This window comes from Gymnoscopelus braueri (genome assembly GCF_963280865.1).
Source record: "Gymnoscopelus braueri genome assembly, chromosome: 10".
Taxonomy (NCBI): domain Eukaryota; kingdom Metazoa; phylum Chordata; class Actinopteri; order Myctophiformes; family Myctophidae; genus Gymnoscopelus; species Gymnoscopelus braueri.
The window spans coordinates 14,468,125-14,492,781 of NC_137611.1; the positions used below are offsets into that span (position 1 = coordinate 14,468,125).

The following is a 24,657-nucleotide window of genomic DNA, read 5'->3' on the forward strand; positions in this document are numbered from 1 at the left end:
AGGCACACGTCGGCTGAATTAACCTGGCTTACTATAGCATAGCGGCGTGCGCCTAATCGCCTCGTCATGCCTGGCTGTGAATTGTAGATCTGCTATTTGCAGTGTTTTAGAAATGTTTCGAAAATTTCTGAAAATGTTTTGGGAAGATTTCTAAATTTCAATACAGCGATGCACCGATATTAAGAAGAAGAAATACTTTGTACAGTAGTTTGTGCTTTTGAACATTTAAGTATTTTAAACAAGGGAACCAGGGGACCTGGTACTGCCAGACCCCTAGTGGTTGAAATCTGAATGGCCGACAGAGCACTACGTCACGCTAAGCTTGGCCAATCAAAAAGAGGGACATGTAAGCACCATATATGGACAAAAACGTTGAACCGGGAGGAAAAACGTTGACCGGGAGGAAAAGAGGGGCCGACAAAGCCTCATGTAGGCCGACCCCCTGGGTCTGGCAAAAAGTAAGTACTATACTTTGATTCAAGTAATGGGGTTGAGTACTTTGTCCACCACTGGCCATAATAAGGAAGATCAAAAGCCATGGGCTTTGCAGATTGGCCAGGCTTTACTTGACGTTTGTGCCACTGTACCATTGTTAGTGGTAGCGCATGCAATAGTCCGCTCACATAATCCATGTTCATCTGAGGTGGTGCTAGCGTCCGAGAAGATGTCCCCCAAAGTTCTGTTTTTGTTAATTCTCTTCCTCGCTCCTTTGAACGCACAAAGGAATGAGGAATCTTTGCTGTCAGAGAAGGCGGGTCAGATGATGGAGTGGGCTTCCAAGCATCCCGTCATCAGGATGAACGGAGATATGTTCCATAGCCATGTCATGGCGTTCCCCAGAAACTACTCCGTTGTCGTCCTGTTCACAGCACTGCGGCCACAAAGACAATGTAAGATCTGCAGACAAGCTGCTGGTGAATTGCATGCGCTGGCTAATTCTTGGCGTTATTCCTCCGTCTTCACAAACAAGGTCTTCTTTGCAACTGTGGACGTTGATGAAGCTCCGGATGTCTTTAAGATGCTAAATTTGAATTCTGTTGCAACATTCCTCCATTTCCCATCCAATGGGAAGCCTAGTCAGGCTGATACCTTTGAGCCCCGGGCCAGAGGCTATCAAGCTGAACAGCTGGCTAGATGGGTGGCAGACCGGACCGATGTACGAATCCATGTCATTCGTCCTTCTAACTATCCAAGAACGGTTATTCTGGGCTTCTTCTTGGCTGTGATTTGTGGACTTGCCTATCTTCAAGGCCAGAACTTGGATTTTCTTTTCAACAAGAACGTCTGGGCCTTCTGTGCACTGGGCTCCGTCCTACTTATGATCTCAGGGCAGATGTGGAACCATATCAGAGGACCACCCTTTGCACGCACGGACCCTAAAACTGGACATTTGAGTTACATCCATCCAGGCACTCGGGGTCAATTTGGAGCCGAGACCCACATCGTTGGGATCTGCAATGCTGCTGTTACCTTGGGAATAGTGCTGCTATGTGAGGCTGCGACCTCCGACTTGGATTTGGGGGACAGACAGATGATGTGTCGTGCAGGTATTAGTCTGGTGATGCTTTTCTTTGGTGGGCTGACGTTTGTTTTCAGAGTAAAGTACCACTGATACCCCTACAGCTTCCCGATGAGTTAGAATCAACCAGCTGTCATCCAGGCAGAGGAAGTATCAACGTATCAACGGGTTGTTCTCCAAAGCGCCATGAAAACTCATGAATGCTCACTCCTCAACTTAAACGAATGGTCTTCTTGCGGCTACTTCCCAATCAGGGGTCGCCAAAGCGGATCGGTCACTCCGATCCGCTGATCAATTGACCGGTCCCTCTGGCCACCTGTATGTCCTCTCTCACCGCATTCATAAACCTCCTCTTTGGCCTTCCTCTTCTCCTCTTACCCTGGCAGCTCCATCTTCACCATCGTTCTCCTAATAATTAATTGGAATTAATTAATTCCCGACAGTCAATCTGTTAAGCGTCCCGGAGGGTGTGTGCTACAGACCCTTACAGGTCTGTACACTCTCTGAATTAAATGAACACTGTGGACTGTGCAGTGTAGATTCGGACCCCAGAGATAACCCACTGTACACTCTTGGAGTTACAGACCCGTAAGTTTCCATTTAGAACGCTGGATGTTGAGAACCAGATTACTGCGGGACCTTCTTCTGAATAGAATGAAAATCTAGGGCCGTTTTTACAGGTGTGCTGGGCGGGGGAAATCTATAAGAGTGGTTCTCAAAGTGGGGTCCGGGGACGTTCCAGGAGTCCTTGGGGGCGGGGGGGGGGGGGGGGTAACGTTCCAGGGGGTCCACAGCCAAAGTAGTTAATACTGCATCACAATCATTTTAACCACTTTAACCATTTATACATACACACACATATAAAAATAGCAGATCTACAAGCTTGTACATCTGCTATTTTTGAAAATATTTCAAAATTATTGAAAATATTTCAAAATTATTGAAAATATTCTCTTCTGGGGGTCCCTGGCACAAAACATTTTCAGATGGGGGTCCGCGGCCAAATACATATAAATTTGGGGGTCCTTGGCATGAAAAAGTTTGAGAACCCCTGATCTATAAGGACTCAATTGAACCCATCATGCTGTGGCAGCAGGGCACAAGGTTTTCTCCTTTGGAGTTGCATTGATTGGTAACGCTGTGTGTGTCATGCTCTGTCATACGTTGGTATTGTGCCATAATGAATAGCTACAAAATTGACAGCTTGTAGATCGTCTGTTTTGCCGAGTGACACTGGAGAATGATGGAGTATATAACCAAGCCTAAGCCAAGCTTGGTTGACTGTTATGGCTGCCGATATGCGGTATCACCCACCCAGTACATCATCCAGTGATGATTTCAACCCTGCCCATAAAATCAGTCAAGTCAGTTTCGATTAGATTATATCTTTTCTGCGTACATGTTTCAAATTTCCAAATTTCCCTTTACAGGGACTTTAACCTATTCAGATTTACCTGTCCACGGTCCTCAGTCTGAGATATATCACAAGCTTCTTCAAATAAATTGTAAATAAGAAAAAAACAATTAACTCCATTTTAACATACAGCTTTGTCCAGCTTTGTCAACAGCACAACACAGCAGCTGTCATGTTGTTAAGCGACACAAACGCTCGAGACGCAAGGGTAAGGACGGGAACAGCTGGTGATGCAAACTCCATAGACCAGGAAATAAACTTGGACACAAGCTGTTCCTTAGCAATGCAATTCCACTGACAAGGTCTATAGCATGGGGAAAACTACATTATAACTTCAGTGATACTGCTGGTATTCAGTGCAAACACACACACATGTAACAGTCTTTCGTACTCATGAATTACAGGGTCATTCCCATGTTCCCAGGGTCCTCCTACAGTATTGGCCCAAGCACATACTGTATGGGGTTCTTGTTCTGAACATTACTGGGTGCGTGCGCAATCAGGGGGCAAAACCACTTTGACTGAAAAGTGCACGTGTGTGATTAGAGTCAGCTAGAGCAGTGGTTCTCAACCGAGGGCCGCGACCCCCCAAAATAATCAGATTTGAACTGGGGACCCCCCAAAATAATCTTATTTGAACTGGGGACCCCCCAAAATGAGGACCCCCCAAAATAATCATACTTGAACTGGGGACCCCCCAAGCTGACAAGCACTTGGAATTGTAGTTGAGCCGGATTGAAATTGTTCATAGAGGTCATTTGTTTCCAGGTATGCAGTGATTTGGGTTGCGACACCTCGTTCCAGAATTTTTGACAAAAATGGGAGGTTTGAGATGGGCCGGTAGTTATTGGGGGAGTCAGGGTCAAGACCAGGTTTTTTTTATAGAATAGGTGAGCTTTAGGGGAGGGGCTACAAATCCAAAGGAAAGGGAGGAGTTTATTGTTTTTGCGATGAGTGGGGAGAGTCCTTGAAGTGGGTGGTGGGGAGGGGGGGTCCAGGGAGCAGGTTGAGGACTTCATACCTGCAACTACGGATGAGAGCTCAGATGGTGTGATGTCCATAAACGAGGAAAAATAGTTTAAATGTGTGTGTGTGCTCGCGCGCTCGCTCGCACAGACACGCACACACAAATTGACCAGTAGCAATTTCCCAGAAAGTTTGTTGGCAACACGTTCCATCAGGTCAAGAGCAGTGTGGAACTCCATATTTGGGCGAGACTGACATCATTATGCAAGATACAAGGCAGCCATGCTTAAAGGTGTATGACTCACACTGGCTCTCCCAACAAACCAATTACTCTCATTGAAGATAACAAACATTGGTCACACATACAGTATGTCTACTGTATGACTACAGTTTTGTTGGTAAAAAGGTCTATCTTTATTTTTGCATTAATGCTGACGTGACAGCGAAGGGGGTACACACTTCAGAGTTGCAGCTAACAAGAAAATAAATTGTAACAGAAACTATGTCTAAGAAACCAGAACCAGTGAGTCAAGTGAAGAGCTTACTCGCCGGGGGGTTTGGAGGTATGTGCCTGGTCTTCATAGTGCATCCACTAGATACCATAAAGGTCCGTTTGCAGACTCAGCCAAAGCCTAAACCTGGGGAGACCCCCATTTATACAGGAACCTTTGATTGCTTCAGAAAGACCCTCGCTAAAGAGGGTGTAAAATGTCTATATAAAGGTATGGTAGCCCCTATAATTGGAGTAACACCAATGTATGCTGTAGATTTCTTTGTATATGGCCTGTTGAAAACATTACAGCAAAAAAGTCCTGATGATATTCTTACGTATCCACAGCTCTTTGCTGCAGGAACGTTGTCCGGGGTGTTCACCACAGCCATCATGGCTCCCGGAGAGCGTATCAAATGCCTTCTACAGATCCAGGCAGCATCCAGAGAGGTAAAATATGCATGGCCCATGGATTGTGCCAAACAGCTCTACAGAGAGAGTGGGATCAGAGGACTCTACAGAGGCACTGCTCTCACACTTATGCGAGACATGCCATCAAGTGGGATGTACTTCATGACCTATGAATGGTTGAAGAACATTCTCACACCAGCAGGGAAGAGTCATAATGAGCTCAGTGTTCCGAGTATTCTCTTTGCAGGAGGATTGGCTGGGATCGCTAACTGGGCTGTGGCAATTCCGCCAGATGTTCTCAAGACTCGTTTCCAAACCGCTCCTGAGGGAAAGTATCCGAATGGGTTCCGGGATGTTCTACGTGAGCTGATTAGGGAGGAGGGCGTGGCCTCTCTTTATAAAGGCTTCACTGCTGTCATGCTCAGAGCTTTCCCTGCCAATGCAGCTTGTTTCTTAGGATTTGAAGTTGCTATCAAGTTCCTGAATTGTGCAACACCTAATTTGTGATGGATAATGAATCCCAAACCATTTACCACTGCTATTACCGTCAGTCGACATGAATAGAAATGGATGATCCGGTTAAACGCCTTAAGCCCCCTACATGCTATCATAAGGCATCCAGACAGCCTCCATAGCTGAGCGGTTAGGACGCGTACCGCACAGGCTTAAATGCCTGACAGCGAGTCCCCGGCTCGAGGACTCGAGGGAGTGCGGTGCCCAGTGTCAAGACTTTCAGATAGGCGGCTGTAAAAAAATCTCTGATCCGACCGATGTGCCCATATAGTATAGGCATAATGGATATCCCATGGTCCAGAACCGCCGATCGGGGCATAAAAGGGACACAGATAGATGGGTACAACAGGTACTCTGACAACGGGTACAACGGGTATTACAAAACCATGATGGGGCATGCATTTCCAACTTGCATTGTTCCTGACTTGCTTCGGTGCCCCTTGGGCACCAGTCTAGTATTTGATAACTATATCATCAAGTAGCAATTTCCCAGAATGTTTGTTGGCAACACTTTCCATCAAGTCAAGAGCTATGTGGAACTCCATATTTGGGCGAGACTGACATCACTATGCAAGGTACAAAGCGGCCATGCTTAAAGGTGTATTACTCACACTGGCTCTCCCAGCAAACCAATGACTCTCACTGAAGATAACAAACATTGGTCACACATACAGTATGTCTATATGACTACAGTTCTGTTGGTAAAAAGGTCTATCTTCATTTTTGCATTATTGCTGAAGTGACAGCGAAGAAGGTACACACTTCAGAGTTGCAGCTAACAAGAAAATAAATAGTAACAGAAACTATGTCTAAGAAACCAGAGCCAGTGAGTCAAGTGAAGAGCTTATTCGCCGGGGGGTTTGGAGGTATGTGCCTGGTCTTCATAGGGCATCCACTAGATACCATAAAGGTCCGTTTGCAGACTCAGCCAAAGCCTAAACCTGGGGAGACCCCCATTTATACAGGAACTTTTGATTGCTTCCGAAAGACCCTCGCTAAAGAGGGTGTAAAAGGCCTATATAAAGGTATGGCAGCCCCTATAATTGGAGTAACACCCATGTATGCTGTCTGTTTCTTTGGATATGGCCTGGGGAAAACATTGCAGCAAAAAAGCCCTGATGATATTCTTACGTATCCACAGCTCTTTGCTGCAGGAACGCTGTCCGGGGTGTTCACCACAGCCATCATGGCTCCCGGAGAGCGTATCAAATGCCTTCTACAGATCCAGGCAGCATCCAGAGAGGTAAAATATGCAGGGCCCATGGATTGTGCCAAACAGCTCTACAGAGAGAGTGGGATCAGAGGACTCTACAGAGGCACTGCTCTCACACTTATGCGAGACATGCCAGCAAGTGGGATGTACTTCATGACCTATGAATGGTTGAAGAACATTCTCACACCCGCAGGAAAGAGTCATAATGAGCTCAGTGTTCCGAGTATTCTCTTTGCAGGAGGAATGGCTGGGATCGCTAACTGGGCTGTGGCAATTCCGCCAGATGTTCTCAAGACTCGTTTCCAAACCGCTCCTGAGGGAAAGTATCCGAATGGGTTCCGGGATGTTCTACGTGAGCTGATTAGGGAGGAGGGCGTGGCCTCTCTTTATAAAGGCTTCACTGCTGTCATGCTCAGAGCTTTCCCTGCCAATGCAGCTTGTTTCTTAGGATTTGAAGTTGCTGTCAAGTTCCTGAATTGGGCAACACCTAATTTGTGATGGATAATGAATCCCAAACCATTTACCACTGCTATTACCGTCAGTCGACATGAATAGAAATGGATGATCCGGATGAGCCCCCTACATGCTATAATAAGGCATCCAGACAGCCTCCATAGCTGAGCGGTTAGGACGCGTACCGCACAGGCTTAAATGCCTGACAGTGAGTCCCCGGCTCGAGTACTCGAGGGAGTGCGGTGCCCAGCGTCAAGACTTTCAGATAGGCCGCTGTTGTTAAAATCTCTGATCCGACCGATATGCCCATATATAGGCATAAGATCCCATGGTCCAGAACCGCCGATCTGGGCATAAAAGGGACACAGACAGATGGGACAGGTACTCTGACAACGGGTACAACGGGTATTACAAAACCAGATGGAGCATTCATTTCCAACTTGCATTGTTCCTGACTTGCTTCGGTGCCCCTTGGGCACCAGTCTAGTATTTGATAACGTGAGATACAAGTAGGTATGCAGGAATTTAGGCTTCAGTGTTGTTATTGTTACAGATTATATACGTGACAATTTATTTTTTTCGTGTACCCTATAAAACCACTTTAGTTCATTTTCGTGTGGCACCCAAGAGAAGTGACGGACTATTCTGCCTCTGTCTCTGCAACGGGGCTGCTATAGGCAGCGGACATACAGCGGTGTGAGATTTCACTTACCGGGGGTTGGGGGTTGGGGGGGCTTCCAAAGTTGAGCTTAAGCCTTATACTTACATGAGTACTCGAGTGCTTTATTTACTTCACAATGATAACCTGTAGCCAGTGGTGGAAAGTAACAAAGTACATTAACTTTTTGAGGTATTTGTACTTTACTTGAGCATTTGCAATTTCCAATACTTTTACCTCACTACATTTATTTGAAAACTTTAGTTACTAGTTACTTTTTAGATTTTGATTATTACAAAACATACAGTAAACACTTACATCTTGTAGATCCGCTATTTTCAAAAGATTTTTATACATTTGAAAACTTGTGAAATGGGACATTCTGCATAATGAGTACTTTCTACTTTTGGTACTTTAAGTACATTTTACTCAAGTAAATTTTGAATTCCACACTTTTAATTGTAACAGAGTATTTCTGCATTGCAGTTCTGATACCTTTTCCACCACTGCCTGTAGTGACGATGTGCTCTCAATTAATTTCATAATGATTTCCTGTTTGCGTTTTGAACAACGCCGTTGAAGGCTGTTTGAGCTGAAACATGTCAGTTGTTGGTCTCGGTGAATAAAATAAAATAGTGAACAGACATTATGGAGTGCTGCTGGCTTGTTTATCTTCTCGTTGTATTTTTTGACCGTGCACCTAAAAGCCTCGCTCTCGTTTTCGTTTCTGTTTCTGGATCATTGCCAGGCAGGTCGAGTAGGACACCTAGTAGTTGACAATATTGATGCATGACGCCCGGCACACAATATACTTTATTAATGCGGTGAAACCGGTGTTACCAGTGTTGACATTTATTAACCGGTGGGAAATTTCCCACACGTGACATCCCTGATGTGTACACTAGTGTGTTGTTCCTCAACATTATTGTAACATCCTAACATATACTGTATTTATAGGTGTACACAAGAGTAAAGTTTTTTGGTTTTGGTGCAGCAATAACAACAATAACAAAACATATAAAGAATAGCAACAATAGTACGACTAATAATAGTGAAACAATTACGGTTCAGTATATCTTTGCATTGCCTGAATGACAGCAAACAAACACACAGTTGTGAGAGACAGCTGACCAATAGGTCCAGCAGAGTTCTTAGCTGGTGCGTGTGGAGGTGTGTACAGGGTCTTCATTGGACATCCACTATACCACAAAGGTGCATTTGCAGAAAAATGGAATGTAATCCTTTGGTGACTGATTTGGGGGAAACGGTATGATCCATGACTATGTTGACAACATGTTGACAACAAATCATATAACATGCATAGTAGGCATAACCGTTTCATGCAACCTAATTATTTTGTGTATATATTATACTGCTCAAAGAAATGTAGGGAACACTTTGATCCCTTAATTATTTTGAGTTTTCATGAACTGTGTACATACTGCTAACAAAAACTGCTCAAAAGAATTAAGGGATCAAAGTGTTCCCTTAATAATTTTGAGCAGTGTATATATATGTTACAGTATGATTGGAGAACCAGTACGATTGAAGAAGGCTCGCTCGTTTTTACCACCCACCCAGCAATTCTGTAGAAGCAACACTAGAGGGAGCCACAAGCCAGGCTTGTGCACAAGCATATATTGCCGCGACCACACACACACGTGCGCGCGTGTGTGACCGGCTTCGAGTGCTATCAATGCATTGAATGGGGAAATAGGCGAGTTTATTAGACCTTTCAATGGGCGAAATAGGCTACTACCTACCCGCGATTTATCAGACCATTCATTCAGGAGCTACTGACCTACTTGGAGGCGGAGCAGTCCGCACAACAATATTTACGATTCTGTGCCTATCGGTACATAACTCAAACGGCGCTGAGTAGGCACAGGCGAACGTCACACCGTTCAGGACGGCAACTCGGTCGCCTTAGCTCCCTCTGTGGTCCTTCACGGGGTGACAGTTCGCCTGTGACTGCGCGCCTCCGTCAGGGTCCAAAACCAAAAGCGAAACCTAAACTGAACTATTAAGTCATGTCAGTTGGTAGGTTAGTATGTCTTGATAACACCCAATGAATGGTCTGATAAAACGTGGGTAGGTAAGTAGGTCGCCTATTTCGCCCATTCAAAGGTCTAATAAACTCGCCTATTTCCCCATTCAATGCAGATAGCATTCGAATCAGGTGGACTGTTAAGATACTTTTATTGTGTTCTGCTGGCTTTTGTTTTAGTTTCTCCCTGACACACACACACACACACACACACACACACACACACACACGGAGGAGGAGAAGGAGAAGGAGAAGGAGCTCCTCCTCCTCGCGAGCCTCGCTAATAAACCCTGTCTCGAAAAGCCCCGCATCGCCCCGAAGCCCCGTGCCTAAAAACGAGCGCTCTGTCTTCAATCGTACTGGTTCTCCAAACGTACTGTGACATATGTTATATATATATATATACATATATATATATATATATATATATATATATATATATATATATATATATACATATACATATACATATACATATACATATACATATATATATATATATATATATATATATATATATATATTGATTGCTGATCTCTTTCAAATAGAAAAACTTGACCAAACAATTGCTCATATTCACATTCTGACTCTCCTAATTCAAATAATTATCCAATACATGATTGAAAATGGCTGCTAACAGATATTAGCTTTGAGTGATATGTAGATCTAATGAAAAGATCATCTTTGTAACATCTCTCCCCTCCAACACAGTCCAGCCGTCATCTAGCTGGTGTGCTTCTCTTCATGATACTTGGATGAACAAAAAAATGTATAAATTCAATACGTCCCTGTAGAACATTTAAATAATCTTGTCATGCCCAGCCAACAGTACACAGTTGGGGAGTGGCCTGGCTAGTGTGTGCGGGTGAATGGCTGTTGGGTTGTTGGATTACGATACTCCCAAACAAAGCACATCATAGCAGATGTCACACACCCTCACTGGTCTGTCCAGGTCAAACTTGATTATGGCAATCTCCTTTATAGAGCACTTGTGGCACAGCTGGCGCCCACAGTGGCGGCAGTGATATTTCCATGTGGTGACTCCAAACTTGGCAGCACATTCATCGCAGTTGGACCCATCGCACCATGGGGGTTCATTAGACAGCATATCAAGAAGGCGGAAGAGCAAATGCTTGGTGGGCATTTTGTGGTTGAAAATGTTGATGCCCTTATTGTTGATGACGCCCAGACGAGCCCCGGACATCACAATGGTACGGCACAGGTTTGCATTTCCCTTCATGTAGGCCAGCAGTAGAATTGTGTTCCCTTCATTATCTGGTTTGTCCAGGGGGAATTCAGGCATGCACTCCAAGAACAACTCAAAGATGGCAGCTGCATTCTCTTTTCCATAATGCCCAAGGACGTGCATCGGTGAGTGACCCCCAAGATTGAAGGCCTCTGCGTCAATGTTGGATTCTGTGAGAAGGGCTCGGACATTGTTAAGGCGACCCTGCATCACAGCAAGGTGCAGAGCGTTATTGCCATTCTCATCTTTAGCAGCAAATTCAACCCCATTCTCCAACAGCACAGAGCAAATAGAGGCCAAGTCCTGCTGGGCAGCCAAGTGTAGGGCTGTCTGCCTGTGTTTGGTCACTTCATTCACGTTGGCCCCCGCAAGCAGCAGGCTGCGGACAATGATCTCTGAGGCCACCTGGACAGCCAGGTGGAGTGGAGTGAGTTTGATCAAATCCTGCACCCTGGAGTTGACGTTGGCCTGGACGCTGATGAGGAACAGGACACTCTCAATGTCCAAGTTCTGCACGGCCACATGGAGGATATTATGCCCCTTGTTGTCCACCTGCTCAGCAGCCCCTGGCTCTCTCTTAAGGATCGCCTCAGCAGCCTGGTTGTTCTTGTGGGTCATGGCACAGGCAAACGGGGCCATGCCCTGACGGTCGCGTATGTTCAGACGTATCCCTGGATGGGAAATAAGCAGCTGGGTAATGACACTATGCTGATTGCTAATGGCAATGTGGATAGGAGCTCGACCCTCAGAATCCTGTGCATTGACATTAGCCCCAAACTCAAGAAGGCACTGGACCACCTTGTCCATCCCCCAACTACCTGCCAGGTGAAGGGGACACTGTCCATCAAAAGCGTCTTCATCCCCCTCCCCATTCGGACCTGGCCGTCTGGGGCTGTTCACATCACAACCACTGCGAATGAGGAAGCAGGCTGAGGTCTCGTTGTTCTCATCCACAGCCCTGTGCAGAAGGGTCTGCAGACAGCCTGAGGGACCGGAGCTCCAGCAAGTGACATCACAGCCATGGCGCACCAGTGTAGCGGCAATGTCTTCAAAGCCGTTCTCCAGGGCCAGCCAGAGGGGAGGGTCACCTTTCTCATCCACCACAGACATGTCTACCCCTCGCATGCAAATGGCATCCACTATGATGGGAAGCTGGTTGGTGATGGCTAGCTGCAGGGCTGTATGGCCCTCTTGAGTCCGAACATTAATGTCAGCCTGATGCTTCAGCAGAAACATGGCACTCTTGCCGTCCTGTCTTTGGATGGCCATGTGCAGAAGGGTTCTACCGTTCGACATGATGTCATTGATGGAAGCCCCTGAGCCCAACAGCTGTGCCGCTATGGTGTGCATACCTGTCCAGAGGGCTAATCCTAGTACTGTCTGATCCATGGAGTCTTTGAGGGTGAAATCTGGGCTAATCTTCAAGCTGTTTGTGGCGTGAAGTGTACTGGCTTTCTGCTCCAGGATGACAGATACAACATCTGACTGGTTGTGAGAGATGGCCATGTGGAGGGGCGTCTGCAATACCACACCATGAGCCTCTTCAGGCATGGCCTTCTGGGTCTGCAGATTGGGGTTAGCTCCCTGCTGGAGCAGTTCAGCAGTAAGCATTGCCAGGCCACAGCGACACGCTGTATGGAGAGGGGTCTCCCCCCACTTGTTGACATGGTTGACCTTTGCCCCGTGAGTGGAAAGGAAGAGGGCGGCCGCCTCACTGCCAGCCCCTGCGGCTCTCTGCAGGAGGCAGTTTCCTGTGGTTGCGTCAGGCGCCTCAGGGTTGCTACCTCTCTGGATGAGCCGAGCTGCGAAGCTGTTATCAAGTGGGTTTACCGAGTTGTCTGCAGAGATTGTGATGTACTGCAGGGCCAGCCACAGGGCCGTGCTGCCCTGATAGTCGTTGAGCTCCAGGTCGAGCTGTTTGCACTGTAGGAGTTGGTTAAACACAGGCTCATTTCCTGATTCCACAGCCTCATGCAAAGGGGTTCTGCCCTTGCTGTTCTGCATGTTGGGGTTGGCTCCAGCTTTGAGTAGGGCTTCTGCAATTCGCGCCATGCTGTTCATAACCTCCCCAGAGTTTTTTGGGGGGCTGAAGCAGACCATGTGGAGGGGGGTCTCCATCGCCCCTGTGGCTGCATTCACCTTGGCATAGTGGCGGATCAGGAAGGTAGAGGCAAACTCATCGCCTCGTTGGATGGCTTTATGCAGGAGGCTCCATCCACTCTGGTCAACCATATCCACATCTGCTTTGTGGTTCACCAGTGTGGTAGCAATGCTCTCCAGTTTGCGAGAGAGGGCCAAGTCTAGTGCCAGGTCCCCATTGTTGTCCAGTTCATTCAGCTTGGCCGGCAACTGTGAGTCCATGTGGATGAGGTAAAGGAAAATGACATCCTCCCTCTCCACTTTGATGGCTTTGTGGAGTGGATACTCCGTTTTAGACTTGATCATCTTGTAAAGGAGCTGGGCACTCATGGTACTGAAGTCTTCTTTTTTCAGGTCATCCCAGTGACTGGCTATGATTTCTCCACAGTAGTTCATCAGTGTGGTGGCATTGAGCTCATCAGCCGTTTGGTAGAAGCAAATGCAGTTCCTAACATTTACGGAGGACATCACACCCTTCTCGCACCTCTCTCTGAGCGGCTGCATTTGGAAGCGGTTGGCCAGCTTCATCAAGTCAATAAGAAAGGCATCATCCCCACTAAGCTCTAAGACGTCAGTGTATACCCAGCGCAACATTGCTTGGGCGATATCAGGCTTGGCATCTGATAGGTCCAGTACTGAGGTGGTGGCCAGTTTGGCCAGACTCCAGACATCACTTCGAGCAGCCAACATAAACTTATGGGCCCTGATGAGCTCCTCCCCTGCGACTTTTACTTTCAGGTCACTGTACTGCTCCTGTTGGTATAGGTCGGCCACAATGTTCAGCAGGCGGCTGATGAAGGAGTCTCCAGCATCTGGGATGGGGGAACCCTGTCTAGAGGCTTGAGCGGCCATCACAGCACCACGTCTTTCTGTGTCAGCCAGTTTCTGCTGCATCTTCACATACTCCTGCCTGAGCAGGGCCAGGTGCTTCTGAAGCTTGGTCACCTCATCTTCCACCATATTGCGCGGCTTCGTCACTCTGTATTGAGATATGATGATGGAGCCGCCAGTGGGAGTTGGTCCGAGTTCTCCAAGGTCCATGTGCAGTTCTGCAGACAGCCTGAGAAATACTGAAACTGACACAGACGCACAATCAGCTACAGATAGACATGTCTGTCTCTGTGTATGTGTGTCTGTCTCTTTCATCCCCAAATATGGATATGACTGATGTCACAGTACCCACGTCATAGTACTGTCATAGACTTACTTACTCTGATAACAGGTACCGGCACTCCGGCACTACCATGACCTACCACCGGCCAACCATGGTAGGCCATCTGTCGACCATGGTCAAGTGACGTCAGTCACCTATGATGATGCCATATTTGGGCAAAGTTTCATCCCAATCCCGCCACCATTGACTTCCATTATATGAAATTACAGTACATAGTTTAGCTTTCAATTCATTTTAGATATAATTTTAAAATATTTTCTTTGTTAGCAATGCAAATAATTTTGCATACAATACATTTATTGATCGCCAAACCCAAACAATCCCCAACAAATCCATGCTTTCAATACAATATTTTTTGATTGCATTGCCAAAGGTTTGCTGTCAAATGTTAATTTGATTGAATAAAGAAGATCCAAAATAATAGCTAGACTATTGAGAGTCTAAAAATACGTACGAGTATACGTCCAAAAGCCTACCTTGTCAAAAATGGCACGTTAATTCAAAAAGCAGCATAAAGTATGAATGAAGATAATGTCGAATATAATATTTAGATGTTAGGAAATTATATTTTGCATTTAACTTAATTATGTGTTGGCATCTGCCACGACACAAATAATGACATACTGAATTATGCCGATTCAATTAACTTTTATCTGTTTTGAACAATCAACATGCCCTCATGTGGTAACTATTTACTGCAGGGATACAGTCCAAAAAATGCTGACACAACGGGAAACTACAATACATTCAGGCTCAACGCCATTACACTCTAAACCACCCTCATGCCTGATTTATACTTAGTTGTAACCCGGTGTTGCGCCGTGAAAATAGCAGATCTGTAAGCTCACAAGGCTTTGCAGCGCGATGAGTTATGAGCTTGTAGATTGGCTACTTTCGCGGTGCGACACCCTCTCGCAACTAAGCATAACTCAGGCTTTATAACCAACATTGCATGAGCCGCTGGTGTCAGTTAATGCTCCTCCGTTCCTCGCTTCCCACAGTCATCATCCTCTGTATCAGCCATGATATAATGAGCAGGCACAACAGGCTCTCTTTTCCCTCCCCCAGGTGTAGATCTTATGAATATGCCACTGTCAAAACACGGTGGCGCGCTCCTCTTCTGGGCTCGCTTATTCCTCGTTATCCCGAAAAACTGATTCACTTCATGCTCGTATAATGAGAGTCGGTATGCGGTCCATATGGTTACGGTGGGTCGGAGGTGACGTAGGACAAGCGAGGGGAGGGAGGTAAAGGACGGGAGGAAGGAAGGGAGGAAGAGAGGGACTGTGTGAGAGTGAGGCGTGAGAGGAGGCAGACACAGGGGAGGGGAGTTACTGTAATGTGCATTTTTTAATGATAAGTGAGTCTCTCTTGCACGCCTGCCCTCTCCAGCGCTCGGTGAGGATTATTCAGCATGAGCTGGAGAGAGAAGGACGAGGTTAACAGTAAAAAGCTAAATCCACGGCGTAGCTGAAATCACAACACTTAACTCGGTCCACTTGTTAGCGTATTAGAGTTGTGTTTTAAAAATGCATTCAGCCGCATCCTTCTGACAAGGTGTGCTACACAGGATGAGTTATTGGAGCCGCTCCTCTGCCATCATAGCATATTATCCACAATGCCTCTTGACACAAAGGCAGTCCTACAGTATTTGATCATCCCCGGAATAGAGGGAGGGGTCAGTTGACTCCCTGTTCTTCCTATCAATCTATGTATCCATCCACCCATCCGTGAATCTATTTATTTATTTATACGTTTATTTGGAGGGGACAGCGCATGTTAATGAACATTACAAACAAAATGTAGTGTAAATACACCGGATTTAGCAAGAATGCTAATTTCCATCCATAGTCCCGGAATCTATCACCCCCCCTCTCTCTTTTCTAACTCTCTGTCTGTCTGTCTCTTCTCTCTCTGGCAGCAGTTTGGGCAGTCACCTGACCTGTGCCTGACGCTGAGTGATTCCTGCCTGCCACGTCCTCCTGCCTTGGGACCGCTGTCTTTGTACTCGCCAGTCTCGCATGATGATGTGATTGTGAGCCATGGGCTCACGGTGGCCAGATTTCCGTGGCTGTATCCCAAAGGTAAAAGGATTCAATTGCACGACATATAAATATCAGCCATGGCTGCTGGGACAAGAAAGAGAGAAAGGAGAGTTTTTTTTCTTCTCTTCTCTCTTTTATGCTCCTTTAATTGGTGGCACTGCTTCAAGGTTCAAGGTTCAAGGTTCATTATTGTCGTCTTGTGTGCTGGTACTGTACATAAGAGAAGACATTATTTGTTTTCAGCTTCTCGGACATTATACTGTAGCAGCATAGCAACAGTGGCAAACACAAGAAACAAGCAAACATCTATAGAATACACACGCAATAGCAGTGGTGGAAAGTAACTAAGTACATTTACTCAAGTACTGTACTTAAGTACAATTTAGAGGCATTTGTACTTTACTTGAGTATTTCCAATTTCAAATACGTTTACTTCTACTCCACTACATCTCAGAGACAAATATTGTACTTTTACTCCATAACAATTATTTGAAAACTTTAGTCACTAGTAACTTTGTAGATTTTGATTATTATTACAAAACATACATTAACCACTTCAGCCCTATATACATTTTGGCCATTTGAAAATAGCCGATCTACAAGCTCACAATGCGTCGCGATGTGACACATTGTGAGCTTGTAGATCTGCTATTTTCAAAAGATTTGTAAACATTTTATACATTTGAAAACTTGTGATATGGGACATTCTGCAAAATGAGTACTTTCTACTTTTGTACTTTAAGTACATTTTGATACCAATACTTTTGTACTTTTACTCAAGTACATTTTGAACTCCAGACTTTTACTTTTACTCCTAGACTTTCTACATTGCAGTATTGATACTTTTAATAGAGTATTTTTCCCTACCACTGCACAATAGCGGCCTGGGTATAGCAGCAGCATATAGACAAAGTGACTCGGCACCTACAGTAACTGTTACCATTTTGTCAGCATGTCGAATGCTGTAAAAGTGGCCTGTGTCATTGTCTTTGGCATTGTAACAGTGGCAAACATAATAAGAAAAAAGAAACAAGCAAACATCTATAGCAGGGGTCTTCAACAGGGGGTCCGGGACCCCTAGGGGTCCTCAGAGTTACTACAGGGGGGCCGCCAAATCTTTGTGTTTCTTCATCCCTATAGCATCCCTATTCTGAGGGGAGCATTAGCCGAAAATAGCAGATCTACAAGCTCACAATGCCTCGCATCTCGAGGCGTTGTGAGCTTGAAGATCTGCTATTTTCGGCAGAGAGGTTTGGTGGAGGGAAAAAGGAGCAAACCAAGTACAAAGCCAAAAGTCAGGTTTACTATGTATGTAATGAGGGTTTAAGTGGTTGAATGTCAGGGGAAAAAAAATGTGTTTAATCTGCAACACAATTGTATGCAAATTGTGTAGTGGGGGGGTCCCTGCTTAATCTGTCTCTCAGCTAGGGGTCCCTGGCCTGAAAAACGTTGAAGACCACTGAACACACCTCACACTCTATCTTTACCTTTGATCCACAGCAGACTTGACAGTATTCTTATGAAGGCATCTTGAACTGTAGTTTTGGTAAGTGGATGTCGCCAACACAGTGAGTAATTCAGCATAGCATTGTGTTTCTTTTATCCATGGTGAAGCAACAGCATAACAGGTTATGTGCTCTATTGAAGGACTAAAGCCTGCATCGTACTCCAACCCACGTCCAAACTGCAAGAAATGACGAAACCTCTGTACCTCCCACTGAGAGGGAGATCCAGGTGCTAAAACCACCAGTTCCACAGCTGTATACACAATGCGTGGCTCGAGTGACCTTTTGGTCACATGTTCACAAAGAGTGGGTGTCTGAAAATATATTGTGAGAATAAAGTAAATTATTTTATGGCGATCAGTATGCTAGAGATGAGACAGACCAATTACAATTACACTTTAAGCATTAAGCTGACAAAATTACACTATTATAATAATCACATAAATAGAATGCAGAGAGAACAGTGTAGTGCCTCAAGAAACTATGATACAGGGGTACCAGACATACAGTATGACAATTTTGGCTGGTTGAAGACCAGGCGTGCTGCGGTATTCTGGATCATTTGGAAGGGCTTAAGTGAGCATGCTGGCAGGCCAGTAAGGAGAGAGTTAAAGTAGTCAAGATTTGAGGTGACTGAGGCCTGGATAAGGAGTTCGGCAGACCCCTGGGTGAGAGAGGGTCTAATCCTTTGAATGTTTTGAAGTGTAAACCCCCAGGAGAGAGTGACCGCTGAAATGTGTGCCTTGAAGGACAGCTGACTGTCCAGGACAACAACACCCAGGCTCTTGGCACTTGGAACAGAAGCCACCAGGGAGTTGTCTATGGAAATAATGAGATCCTGCATGGGGCAGCCGCAGGACTTATCTGCATCTATGGGAAGAAGAGAAGCTCAGTCTCATCTGCGTTGAGCTTCAGGTGGTTGGAAGTCGGGAAGACATCTACTGTGAATTATACTTCGGGGTCAAATTGGAACTCTCCAAAGATTTTACGCTGTCCATTATGCAAACACGATACGTGATAAGTTGGTTAGCAACACCATGTTTCTGATAAAAAATGTGAGTCGACCTCGCTGCAATTCACTGAAAACCGTGTTATGAAAGCAGTATTATAATAACATTACAATAGAGAGGCTGTGTTCAGTGGAGGGCTCTAACTTGTGTGAGTGGGTGAATCCAATTTGCACTGAAATACACAAGTCTGACACCCTAAACACATTTGTTTACAGACGTGGTTAGGGTGTCAGACTTAAAAACAAAATACATGAAATCCAACCATATCATATGTAAAACAACAACAATAATACCATACAACCTTACTATAGGCATTTATTTTTAACAATTCAATGCACATTTCAGGCAGTGCCCCTGACAGGACTACAGAATCACTTGACGGAAGGGAGAAGCCCCTCGGCTCGGATAGCCCGTTCTCTATGGATGGAACACGAAAGATCAGTGAGCCCATTTTAGCCCCGATAAAAGGGAACATTCACCCATTTGTTAGCTGCATCCCCATAGACACACAGTGCTGTATCAATAACTAGCTTTGACCTCCACATCTGAAAGAGGGGTGCGGGTAAAAGAGGATAAAAGTGCTTCACAGGGACCTATATGGTAAGCATAATGGTATTCACAGTCATCCGCTGCAGGGCTATAATTTCACATAGCCGGCCAACTGGCTTGCCGAATTATCTCAGTTTTTCACTGGGAAAACGAGTTGCTCAAGGTCAGACTAAGACAAACAACATGTTATTTTGAGCTCGAGGTGTGTGTGCGTGTGTGTGTGTGTGTGTGTGTGTGTGTGTGTGTGTGTGTGTGTGTGACTGAACTGGCTGTTTCCAAGCACAAAAGACCCACGCCAGGACCACCCGGGGCCTATTAGGGGCTACAGATTGTAGGGTCTTGTCGTGCATTCACTCTATTTATGCCTCTCACTTGTCTTTTAAATAATGCATATCTGTTTAGGCAGGGCCACTTCTTTTTTTTAAACAGAGGCACCTGGCACGCTTTGGTATTCCGCCGTTTGCTCCCTTCCCGGGGGGGGTGCAGACTTTTATATGTCGCTGCTGTCGGGTGGAAACCTTGTATGTCCAAAACCTGTTCCTTTTTATTATAGTAAATGAAAAGTACAATAGTGAAAACACCCGATCTACAAGCTCCACAGGCGGTGTGGCTTGTAGAGCTTGTAGATTGTAACTTATACTGTAGTTCTGCTATTTTCACAACTTTTGCGTGACACTCTTGTATGATGAAGGAGGGCATTGATTTCTTTAAAAGAAAACGTACAAAGTTGAGATACAGGGATACAAGGTTTCTGCCCGACAGCAATGATAAAGCGTTGGGGGGGGGGGCTTTGGTTGTGATGTGTGTGAGAGAGAGGAGAGTATGAGCTACAGCATGACAATGATGCTAGCTTAAGGAATGGCAGGGTTTTTGTGGTGTGTTGGCTGATGGTTTGAATGATAATGATAATAATAATAATGATAATAATAATAAAGGAGAAGTTGCATGGAGAAAAAAAAATGTTCAGGTGACACCAGTTTGCTTAATTCCATTGCAGTTTCACCTATTTCAAGGATCTCTTGAGCACTGACATCATGTTTTGTGTGTGTGTGTCATTCACCTCTTATCTTGTTTGTGCATCATTCGCAGGGTGCATTTAAATTTGAAGTTTGCTGTGGAGGCACGGCCCTCAGAGCTCAACAGTTTGCATCTAATGAAGGCCATCTCAAAGGCCCGTTAAGCCTGATTTATACTTAATTGTGCGGGGGTGTCTCATGCTGAAAATATCTCACTGTTCGGATGTGGGAGGATTGGGCTTCTGTTGGTTCCGCCGTGGGGGGGACAATGCCCCGTCCCATAGTACTGGGCACAGGACTTGTGCCCGGTGGTGTGGGTGGAGGTTTTTGGCATATCCAGTCCGTGGCAGGGGGCTGCAGGGGCGTGGGGCCCTCCTCGCTGCATAGTGTTGTCCTCCTCTCATCGGGGTGGTGAGATCCGTTCTAGGGGTTTTGCTGGATCCCCCACCCCCCCATTTCTGAAGCTTTTACCACTTGATTACTAACTTTTTGTTCTCCTTTTTGTTCTCCTTTTGTTTGTTTTACTGCCTTTGTTTTTGTATTACTATAAATGTGTCTGATTATGTGTATAATCTTTTGTATGTACGTACATTGTCTTGCCTAAATGTTCCTTTGAAAAATCTCAAAATAAATGATTAAATAAAAGAAGCAAATAGCCTATCTATAAGCTCAATCTGTGAGCTTGTAGATCAGCTAGTTTCAGTGCGCGGCGAGGCGCACAACCACGCATACTGTAAATCGAGGATTTAGTGGTAACACTCCCTCCACTCTGATCCTGGTGGGTACCGCTGCTTCCCCCTGCAGCCAGTTCCAATAATGAGCTGTACACTGACTGCTAGTGTAGGTCTGTTCTCTCATTAGCACAGACTTTCACTCCACATGACTCTGTCTTCTTCTGCAACACACCTCATATCCTGTCCCCGCTACTTTTACGCCGTGACGCCAAAGGGGCCATGCAGCCGTCAAGAGCGGGTTTTTTTTTTTTTTTTACTGTATGTCCGTCCGTCTGTGTCTTTGTATCAATTATCTTCGCTATAGTCGCACAGTGATGGCACAACCTAGTATGTACGAAGAAGGGGAAGGGAATCAAGGTCAGCATGGCTGAATCTAACTTAACCGTAATCCTAACCCTAGGCTGCACTAGCCTTCCTGCTTTCGTGTATAGAGGGGCGGGTTGGGAGAGAATGCGCCTGATCCCATTGGTTCACCGATCTGTCCGTCAGCCCCCGCCCCGTCAACACAACATTACGGGCGACGCCCACTGCACTCTGGTTGGTTGGGTGGGGAAATGAATCACTTCCTATCCACCTGTTTCCTAGGCTTTTCACTTCCTGTGTGTGTTCCACTTCCTGTCGATTTGATCCAATGAAATCCAATGAAACTGGTCAGATGACAATTGATATCCAATGAAATCCGACAGGAAGTGGAAAACACACAGCCTAGGAAACAGGTGAATACCGGGTACACCGACGCGCTGGTCCAGGCTTTTATTTTTTAGCAAAACTAAACAATAAAAGCCTGGAGATCGAGGCTATCCTAACCCTAACCCATAGAGGGGGCTGTAGTACGACGGCCCATTATTCCAACATCCCATCGGTTCCAAAAATGTTAGGTTAGTGTCAGATTAGGGTTATACAGTAGGCTTGCCATATCTTGTACGCCGTATTTTTTACTATTTTGGGATAGAAAAATAGTTCAAATAGCTGATCTACAAGCTCACAACGGATATTTTCACTATTCTAAAATGTTTTTCAAAATAGTAAAAAACGGCAAAAAACGTTTAGGCAAGATAGGGGTTACCAATGGTACTTTGAAACAATTGACCGCTCCGCATTGTATGACTGCTTCTGGTACACAGGACCCACTCAGACATCAAACACATGTGTCCATCCAACTTGCAGTTGTTTATCTCAAAACATATGTTTTGCAACGTGATAATATCACATGTGAGACTTGTACATGTATGTCCATGTACTGGTACTAATAGTCAGTAATTTTTTGAGACTGGGTTGTCTTGGCACCTTTTGCTGAAGCAGATGCTGTATAAACCTCATACTTGGCAATCATTTTTGTTTTGATTTGGAACTGACCCAATAATACATTTGTGACCTTCCTTAGAACAGGAATAATAAGGTTGTGAGAGATTTTGAGAGGTTCTATTTAAATAAAGTGTCCCAGCAAGCCGATGACATGTAGCATATGCCACCTCGTTTGAAGGGTGTGTACTCCTCTCCTTTTGCACAATTGCATTATCATTCATGACCGCTACGGTCGGTAAGTGATCAAAAGCGATCATCTTAACATAGAGTCATAGAAGGCTCTATTTGACATCTAAGCTGTTTTGATCGCAGAGGGGCGTTAGTGATTAAGCCAAAAAAGAATGATATCTGAAATCATTCATTACATGATATGTTGACGTTAGGCGTTTTTGTTTGATGAGCGGTTCTGATCATTTTAAGAAAGCTTTCATATTTCTGCCTTCCCAGGGACTTATCTTAGCATGATTGGTTATCAGAAAACATGTATTCCCTCACACAGAGGGACGCGCAGCATGGGGGCGCCAAGAACCACAGTGGAACAAAAGTGCATGGCTTATAAGGCAGCCCTTTCAAGTTGAAGATGGAAGGAAGAGACGATAAACCGTGTTTGGAAAGTCATCTCATGTGGTGTTAGAACCTTTTTTGTTGTTGTTCACAAATGTTAGATGTATTAAAGTTTTAGAAAATCAAGTTTTGTTTGCAAAGAAAGCAGAGATGGTACTTCTGTGATAAAGCTGTGACAGAACGTTCCACAAACGACAGTACAGCTGTTATGGTACAGCCATAGTATAGGTATATGGTATATGGTACAGCCTACAAGACTCTGTTCACAGCATTAAGGAAACGTGGATATACAAGAACATTTCTCAGGAAAGCATACAACACGTTCCAGGAAGTGAAAATAAGGAATGAGAAACCCACACTAGCTTTAGTAACCACATTTTCTAGCCAAAGTTTACTGGCAAACAGAGCCATCAAAAGAAATTTTGAAAACAGGGGAGGGGACCTCTTACAGAACTTCAACATAATCTCGGCCTACAGGAGAAACAAAAACTTAAAAGACCACTTGGTCCACAGCAAATTGAAACCATGGAACCAGGTAATTAGGACAAGGCCTAACTACTTTAGCCCAAAACAAACTGTTAAAAACAGGACAAACAAAAATATAATTATCCTAAGACAGAACATCACATACAACACCAGAAATTGTGTTTATCTGATTACTTGCCAAGTATGTGGATTACAATATGTAGGAGAGACGAGCAACTCCATAGCAATTAGAATAAGCCAACATAAATATACCATTAATAATGAAAAGGATACCCATTTGTTAATTGTTCAACACTTTATGACACATGGAATTGAGGCTATAAAGGTATGTGGCTTGGAATACAATGACCGCTGGACAATTGGACAGAGAAGATTCCATGAAAAAGAATGGATCACAAGACTTAGCACAAAATATCCAGGTGGTTTAAACTTTTAAACTGCCCAACAGAACTGAAACCCTTCACAAATTCTCACTAAACTAAACAATGGAGTTGATCACCTACATCAAACCACATAGTTAAGTGGGAGATCTCATTGTTGAGTTAGTGAGAATATTAATGAAGACACATTGATACCAAGAGCCATCAGCAATTGGGCCATCAACAGGGAGCTCATTGTCTTCCATAATGGAGGTGTGAACAGCAGAACTGTAGATATGCTAACTGGATTCCAAGCTTGTAACCTTTTAGCACCTATCCCTTAGTTATAAAATATAATGTAAACACATCTTTAACTGGAATTAAGAAAGAGTGGAAATAATTTTAAATCCGAGGGTCTGCGGTTACCATGACTCAGAGAATTGACGCCTCTGCCCTGCACAGTCAAACAGAAATCACAAACCTTTAAAACAGAAATAGTCTATGTAAGTTTTAATTACACAGTCAGTGGGGCAAACACAGTCCCCACCAATATTATTTACGATTCTGTGCTTATCGGTACATAACTCGGACGGCGCTGAGTCGACTAACAGACCATCGGCCGGTCGTCGCGGGCACTCGCGCCTTGAGGCGCTCGGGCGCGACTCCTCGGCCTCAAGGTCTGTTGAGTCGGCGCGCCTCTGTCATGGTCAAACTTTATTTTAAATGGAACTCACAAAGCCTTAATAACATAAATAGTTTATGTAAGTTTAATTAATTGCAAAACATGACACCTCTTATTCAAAACAGATGGCGAATGCACCTTCTCTTTATAGGGCCTACA

At 44.9% G+C, this 24,657-nt stretch overlaps 4 protein-coding genes across 4 annotated transcripts; 3 read left to right on the forward strand and 1 right to left on the reverse strand.

Annotated features, from left to right (window-relative positions):
* Nucleotides 1–760: 760 nt before the first annotated feature.
* On the forward strand, nucleotides 761–1,612 carry LOC308094061 (dolichyl-diphosphooligosaccharide--protein glycosyltransferase subunit MAGT1-like; the record flags this gene model as incomplete). The annotated part of the gene is made up of 1 exon (XM_080440511.1): nucleotides 761–1,612. One exon carries the CDS (start codon nucleotides 761–763, stop codon nucleotides 1,610–1,612), a length of 852 nt encoding a protein of 283 aa, XP_080296637.1.
* A 2,789-nt stretch (nucleotides 1,613–4,401) lies between these two features.
* LOC308093049 (mitochondrial carnitine/acylcarnitine carrier protein-like) lies at nucleotides 4,402–5,307 on the forward strand (the record flags this gene model as incomplete). The annotated part of the gene is made up of 1 exon (XM_080439257.1): nucleotides 4,402–5,307. The coding sequence occupies one exon, from the start codon at nucleotides 4,402–4,404 to the stop codon at nucleotides 5,305–5,307; it is 906 nt and encodes a 301-aa protein (XP_080295383.1).
* An 811-nt stretch (nucleotides 5,308–6,118) lies between these two features.
* Nucleotides 6,119–7,024, forward strand: LOC308093334 (mitochondrial carnitine/acylcarnitine carrier protein-like; the record flags this gene model as incomplete). Its single annotated transcript, XM_080439669.1, has 1 exon — nucleotides 6,119–7,024. One exon carries the CDS (start codon nucleotides 6,119–6,121, stop codon nucleotides 7,022–7,024), a length of 906 nt encoding a protein of 301 aa, XP_080295795.1.
* Nucleotides 7,025–10,573: 3,549 nt separating this feature from the next.
* LOC308093208 (rabankyrin-5-like) lies at nucleotides 10,574–14,029 on the reverse strand (the record flags this gene model as incomplete). Its single annotated transcript, XM_080439464.1, has 1 exon — nucleotides 10,574–14,029. The coding sequence occupies one exon, from the start codon at nucleotides 14,027–14,029 to the stop codon at nucleotides 10,574–10,576; it is 3,456 nt and encodes a 1,151-aa protein (XP_080295590.1).
* Nucleotides 14,030–24,657: the final 10,628 nt, after the last annotated feature.